Source organism: Trichoplusia ni, chromosome 16, assembly GCF_003590095.1.
Source record: "Trichoplusia ni isolate ovarian cell line Hi5 chromosome 16, tn1, whole genome shotgun sequence".
Classification (NCBI taxonomy): domain Eukaryota; kingdom Metazoa; phylum Arthropoda; class Insecta; order Lepidoptera; family Noctuidae; genus Trichoplusia; species Trichoplusia ni.
Window position 1 is genome coordinate 5312428 of NC_039493.1, and position 6984 is coordinate 5319411.

The 6984-nt window shown below is 36.1% G+C and overlaps 1 protein-coding gene across 1 annotated transcript; it reads right to left on the reverse strand.

The window, feature by feature from the left end:
- Positions 1 to 5669: 5669 nt before the first annotated feature.
- LOC113501987 (alpha-crystallin B chain-like) lies at positions 5670 to 6692 on the reverse strand. Its single transcript, XM_026883333.1, has one exon. It carries the CDS (start codon positions 6658 to 6660, stop codon positions 5917 to 5919), a length of 744 nt encoding a protein of 247 aa, XP_026739134.1. The 5' UTR covers positions 6661 to 6692; the 3' UTR covers positions 5670 to 5916.
- Positions 6693 to 6984: the final 292 nt, after the last annotated feature.

The window sequence follows — 6984 nt, forward strand, 5'->3', positions numbered from 1 at the left end:
CTTTTGTTAATGTGAAAAATATTCGCATTAATTTGTAAATAGATATGAAATGTTTTGTTTTAAGTCTAGTGCCATCATGTTTAAGTAATTTATTGTATGCTCAACTTACTTATTTATTTAAATTAAAGTTGTATGTTAAATTGTTTAATTTGTTTTATTTTGTATATTAAAAATTTAATAGCAATGCAATGAGATTTTTTTTTAGATAAAAGTCGTATGAATATTTAAAAAATCTAAAAAAATAATTAAAACATGAATCCTATCTTTGATAATATAATGAATCGACCTATCCTCATAGTACATTAATTTATTTTCTTGAAATTTGAAATATCTTAACTACAAATAACCGTAAGCAACAGACTTTACTTCATCAGTAACATCGAGGCTTAAGTAGACAGACTATAATACCTAGAGACCTAGACGTTCAAACTAACCTGGAAAAGGGCTGTACTGCAAACGATCTGACTACGTGTACTATTAATTCATATAACAGCAGTTCCTTATGACCATTAAGGTAGTCTGCGGAGCAATCAATCTATCAAATATTTAATGTGGTATCAGGGCTGGCGCAAAATAGAGTTTAGTTTACATTAACAAAACTGTAAGCAGATTTTTTAAGAATCCACCATCAAGTATCACATCGTGGTGAGCTGCTTACAATCCTTATTCAGATAGTACAATGTGTGAGTCACTAATGCCAATTTTATCACAAATAAGTTCTTTACCAAGAAAGTAGAAATATTAAAACATAAAAATATGATGATTTCGACTGTAACAATGGAATACGACCAAATCACTAATAAAACTGTACGCTCGCCGGTACGAGTAACATCCCGTTTTGGTCATAAAATACAAAGTTTGTCGAATACTTAGAAGTGGAGAAAACAGTCGAGTTAATATCCTTAACGCAGCCACAGCAAAACCACACTTACTATGAACTACAGAATGAAATAAGCAAGACTAATTGCCATTTTAGAAACGAGACGCGACTATCCGTAGTACTCTCTCCATCTCGCTTATTTAATGACAACAGCCCTATTCTAAGAGCACATAGTACGAGTACTAGTCTTAAATGTAATCTCTGAGAATTGTGAAAGCGAAGGGAAAGCCTCTTCTGAACTATCAAATAACAAACACTTTCCGGTAACTACAAAGTTATAGTTATGAGAACTTTGAAATCCTCGGTCAAGTAAAGCAAAATTCTTGGAAGTTGAGATATCGAACTCGATTCTTATTGTGAGGTTTATGAACAAGAATTGGCTTTTCAGTCAGTTCTAACTAAACCGTAAAATATATTTTCTTTTTAGAGCGTGTCGGACTTTCTGAACTACAAGTAAATTTTCAAGTAATCCAGTTCGACACACGACCCCGTCGGAGTTTCTATCCATGATTAAGGACTCAGGTTGGGTCTGAAACAATCAGGCAATCCGATAAATACGCGTGAGTAAACCATTGAACCTTTTGCAATAAAATATTAAAAAAAAATAGGTTCTTTTTAGAATCGCAGACGATTAATGACATGTTTACACGAATACTGATTGGTGGGCCATCGACACTTAATTGTCATCTACTTGATAAGAAGAAGCAGAAAAGAAATTTCATTTTTTCACGCGTGACAACAGTCACTGTTTTCGTTTTTGTTATTTCCACATTATTAAATGATGTAACGGTTTACTCACGCGTATTTATCGGGGTAGCTTCTATCAACATATTTCCACATCCTTCAAGTAAGCACCAAAATTTTAAATGTATATGCGCAAATTTAACTTCGTCTCTTACACCACCTGTTGCCAAGCGACCTAAAACTCCATAAAAACAGGAATAAAATCTAATTGTTTTCTTACTTAGGGGAAGAAAAAATGTTTTTGAATATTATTCGCAGGACGTGATAACGACCTCCTAAAGTTACGTTCCCTTTATTTTAATATTATTCAGCAATTTAATTTTAATTATTTCCTTTTTGACCCTTAAAACTTTATCCTAGATTATAATTAGCTAGGTTGCTCTGCATTGTTTATTATAAATTAAAGTAAGATTGCTTTAAGTCCTTTTGTGCAGATTTGACAAAAAAGCTCTTGTTTAAATTAGGACACGTTTGTTTCTTTTGCCTGCTCATGTCTCGTTACTTAGAAAGTAAATGTTATCAATTAATTAACTTGATAACGTCAAGCTCTTATTATTACTTTTGGTGAGTAAGGTCCTCGAGTTTTGTTTAATCTTCAATTCAATGTTATCAGAATACATACTTGTTATTGATTGATTGATAGCCTAACATAAACCGTCAGGGAAAAAATAAAGTGCGATGAAAAGTCAAATAATGGCGAATAAAACCTCTTTAGTATTCCATTCACTTTGATAAATTTCAGAAAAGTAATCTAAGAATATTATTATCCTATAGTTTCGCAGTGTGTCAGCCCTATAGTATTTCCATATCCGCCGCGACTGAGGAGTGGTTGATGGCTCGCAAGGGCGTCTAAATTTGGAGTTTGCATCGAGTAATGGAGTGGAGCCGGCGGAGCAGCTTTAATGCTCCCGATATTATCCTCGCTGTCAACCTAGGTGAAGGGGTATGCATGTAGGAGGAAGAAGATAGGTACTGCAAACTTAGTCAAGACACGAGACTGAGTGAATAATAAAGATAAAAGAAGATGATGCTTAACAGTGGTTTACCATCAACGCCTTTTTTACCGAATATGAAATTACCTTCGCTCGCAGTGTAGGTACTGTAAAGCGAATAATAGTTCATTAGACTTTTCGACAGTATAAAAGAAATTCACCGCAAAATTCGTCATGAGTCATCATAATATTAAAATACCTACCTAATATATTTCACAGTTTGACTAGTGATCCACGAGTTTCATCTACCACTCCATATATTCCTACGTTAGACCATTTGCCCCATTCTGCCTATGTTTCAGGCTAAGATAACAACGAGGTGACTTCAATGTAATAGCATTAGGTAGTCCGCAAATGGACGGAAATTCGGAGCTTGCTCGTTGCCCACCGGTGAGCCGTTGGGACTCCTGTAGGCATAAGATGAACAATTACGATAGAAGCATTAACCCTTGTGGTCATACAGACCAATACTAATGGAATGAGGTTAGTCGCTGTATATAATGTATTTGAAGCTACTTAGGTGTTAAGTCAGGTTGGTTAGAAGAAATGTTCATAAAGTTTTCCTACGTTTTGATGTAAGAATATTGTACACAGGTGAGACTGCTAAAAATTATTAAAAAACAATGTTGTTTAAATATGTAGTATCACTTTTTGGCACCTTTTTTTAATTTTGAATAAGCCTTCCCTATTTCATGTGAGCTGTTTTTTTTATTTGCTCTTTTTATTTACATACATCTTAAACTCAAATGGCATGTTGCTGGCTTCTACAAATCCGAATCATTTAATTAGTCTACACTGACCAATATAGATAATTTCTTAGCGTAATCCTAAAGTAATTTAATGATGTCTGACTAGATTAAAAGATTAATTTAGGCCTCTAATTTATTTACGCCGACAGAAGCGATTTGCTAATGATGCAGATAAATTGGCTTACAGTTTTAGTCAACGCTTAATTTTTAAAGATTTTTTTCAGGCTTTTTCTATCTTCGTTCTAACATGATAGCTAAACAAAAACGTTTAATTACAAATATTTATATTCGAAGATTATTTTGAATCGTTTAATTTACGAATCGACGAATGTGTGTGACCATAAAAATCTAGAAATTTAGGCCGCGGTTTTACAGGGAAGGCCAGAGTTGGTTATAACGTTTATAAATTATAAATTTCGCACAGCATATCGAATATTACGAAGAACTAGTTGACAAAGATGCCTCTTTTTTTCTTTTAAAGAAGTTGCTCTATGATATTTGACAGGCTTCTATGCTTGTAATTAAGGCTTCATAGTTTAACCCACCTAAGCACACCTTCATTGCAGAAACCATAAAAAATAATATTGCGTTTAAAAAAAGAAGCATAACGCCCAGCCTGCATGTTTAACAAATAAAATTCCGTTTCTGGTGAACTGTAACATCAAACATCGTCGACTCCAGCGATACGGGAAAGACGTTTCAAATTACCAAGTATCAGTCAGAGTGGAATAGATAACAAAACGTACAGACGCGCACATAACTCCAAACACAAACGACCAAACTTTGTAAACTCGTTAAATTGTAATGTACAGTCGTCGACAATGTTACAAGACCGTATCGACGCCATTTAACTTCACAAACAACATAATCGTGTACAGTTGTAAAAATAAATTGTCGACGAGTGGCGATCATTCGACGCTGGCGTTGTCGACACCGGCTATAAAAGTCGCACTCGAAGTCGGTGCACAATGTATTTTTATTGTTTGAGCGTGATTTTAAATGGGCTTTCATAACGACTGTATCTATTTGACATTAGGGGAGTCAGGTAAGAGGTAAATTTATTTTATACAGAGCTCAAAAATGTATAAGGTAGGAAAATATGAATAGCACTGAATATTTCAAGTGGTTCTTGCAAAAACTAAGGTATTAACATAATATTTTTCAACAGCAAAAACATGCAAGCTGCACCGAAAAAACTATTGAAGCATAGTTGTTGATTTTTTTATTGGGCAGAAAAAAAACTGTTTATCCAATCCGAAGAAAAAAATACAGACGAATCAAGAACTAGCTTAACTTAGAAGTCGGTTGAAAATCCATTTAAATTGATACTGCCGTATTGAATATCGCAACACTGCACGCGAATAATCAACTCATCAGCAAAATTGAAATAAAGCTGCTTTAAAACTATCGTTTGTTCACCGAAATACGCAATATTTACCCATTACCTACTGAGAGGCAAAACTACATCTTGAATACATGAGCAAAGCTCCGAAACGCATCGAATCACTATTGAGTCGGAATAGCAGAGACAGACTTTAGATATTTAATGTGCGTATGATTTGGGCAGGCGCTGTACCCGACTCCAATGAGATTTTGTTACAACGAGGTTTGTAATCAGTCGCCCTGATGCCGGAGCTATTGAATTGATGGCTCTTTTGATAGACCAGGAGGAGGTAATTGTTACATCAGTATCAACAGGAAAGCAGTTAGCATGTACGAGCGTAGAATATTCACGGAATGCTCTTTGAGTAAGTAGTGAGTAGTTTTCATTTGTAAAGATTTTTGATTTCTGATTTTACCTATACTTACTAAGTAACGAGATTTCGAGAAGGCTATACTAAACCTTTACATTTTTTTTTATTACAAATGGCTAACTGAATATGAATAATAGATAATTTATAATATTATATGTAAATCAAAAAGCTTTAATAAGATAGGAATATAAATTTATCATTTCTGAAACATTCCTCAGTTCAATTGTCGGTAAACAATAAACAAACAGCGATGGTTCATTGGACACACGCTATTCAAGTTTCTTCTCAGAAAGAAACAAAGAAGTTTTAGTACCTAAAGCTGTAACAAGCTGAAATTATTATCCCTCCCGAGAACAAAGATGCTAATACAATGACCATAATAATTTAGGCCTTCTTCGTATATGCAAATGCGGCATTCGACCATAAAAGCAGGCTCTCATCCCAACAGAGTGCGTTACACAGATTTACACGCAACATTAACGTAAATAACCGTCTTATAAAATAGAAATATTACCACGGATCGGCGCGAGCGGAATGAAAACATACTGAGTAATAAATAACACGGTTTATTTGTAAGACAAATATTCCGAACAAATACAGTTAAACTTAATAATATTAACAACAGCTCCTGAGTGACCTTTCGAACGATACATCATCGGTCCCACAACAAAAATTACAAAATAAATAATTCGCCCTCAAACACGTTCGAAAAGTTGTAACACGCTTTTAACGACGGCTTGTCGCGTTAAAGCTTGGTCAGTCTTAGTCCATTTTGTACAGTCTGCATCCACTCAATCTTAATCTAAATATACGTTCCAATCGTCAGACCCTTCCAGTACTTCGTTGTCTTGGGCCTTCTTTGTTGTGGTTTTCAATTCCTTCTTTCTTATTTTACCGACGTGTGTGGTCGCTTCGACTAGGTCTAACTGTTCCAGAGGCGTCTCAGATGATGGCTGGACTGGCGCTTCTTTCTTTTGTGTTGTTGCTTCAACTTTCTCTTCAGCGGCGGGTTTTTCCGTCTTAGTCTCATCTAATTTAGGTAGCCTAACGTCGATGGGCACTTCTCTCTCGGGCGGTGGGGGAGGCAGCTCGTGTTTGGGCACAGTCACAGTCAGAACACCATTTTCGTTGAGCACAGCGACGACTTCCTCCTGCTTGCTGCCGGGAGGTAGCACAAACCGCTGTACAAAGTGGTTCGCCATAAACTTGTGGATGTCATCCTTTTCCTTGTGCTTTCCTTCAACGATGATGTAGCGGTTCTTCACCTTTATCCTCAAGTCTTCTGGTTTGAATCTCTTCACGTTTAGGTTGACTTGGAACTTCTCGTTGTCTGATATGATCTGTGGTTCCTTGAAAGCGTCTTCAACATCTAAAGCTGCTGCCGCCCTGATGAGTTGACTCCAAGGCCACAGGTAATGGTATGCGAGTGTGTGTGAGAGCTGTTTGTCCAGCGCTGTGAAGGGGTCCTCAACCCTGTGCCTCCTGCTCTCATGGCAGGCCGCGATGGTGATGAATGCGAGGATTAATATATATTTCTGCATCGTTCGTTGCTTCGTTGTTGCTTTCGTATTATACTATGACGGCTGCAGCCAAGCTCGAGGCTTATATAGGCTTGGTTGTGTTTCGAGAATGTACGCCGCTCATTGATAACCGCAGCGGTAAAGCCAGTTGTTGTAAACATTTGGAAAGTTTTCACAGATGTTCCCGCGTGGGGAATATGGTGGTGCGGTTCGATAATAATATTATGTTAACGGATGACATTGAAATACAAATAGATAATTATAAAATGTAGCAAGGTTGTCCTTATTTTAGCATCTGTATCAATAAATACATAACTGACTTGATATGCAGTTAAAAATGACTTT

What these genes read in the sequence shown, in the direction of transcription:
- LOC113501987 (XM_026883333.1), bottom strand. Translation starts at nt 6,660, where the DNA reads ATGCAGAAATATATATTAATCCTCGCATTCATCACCATCGCGGCCTGC.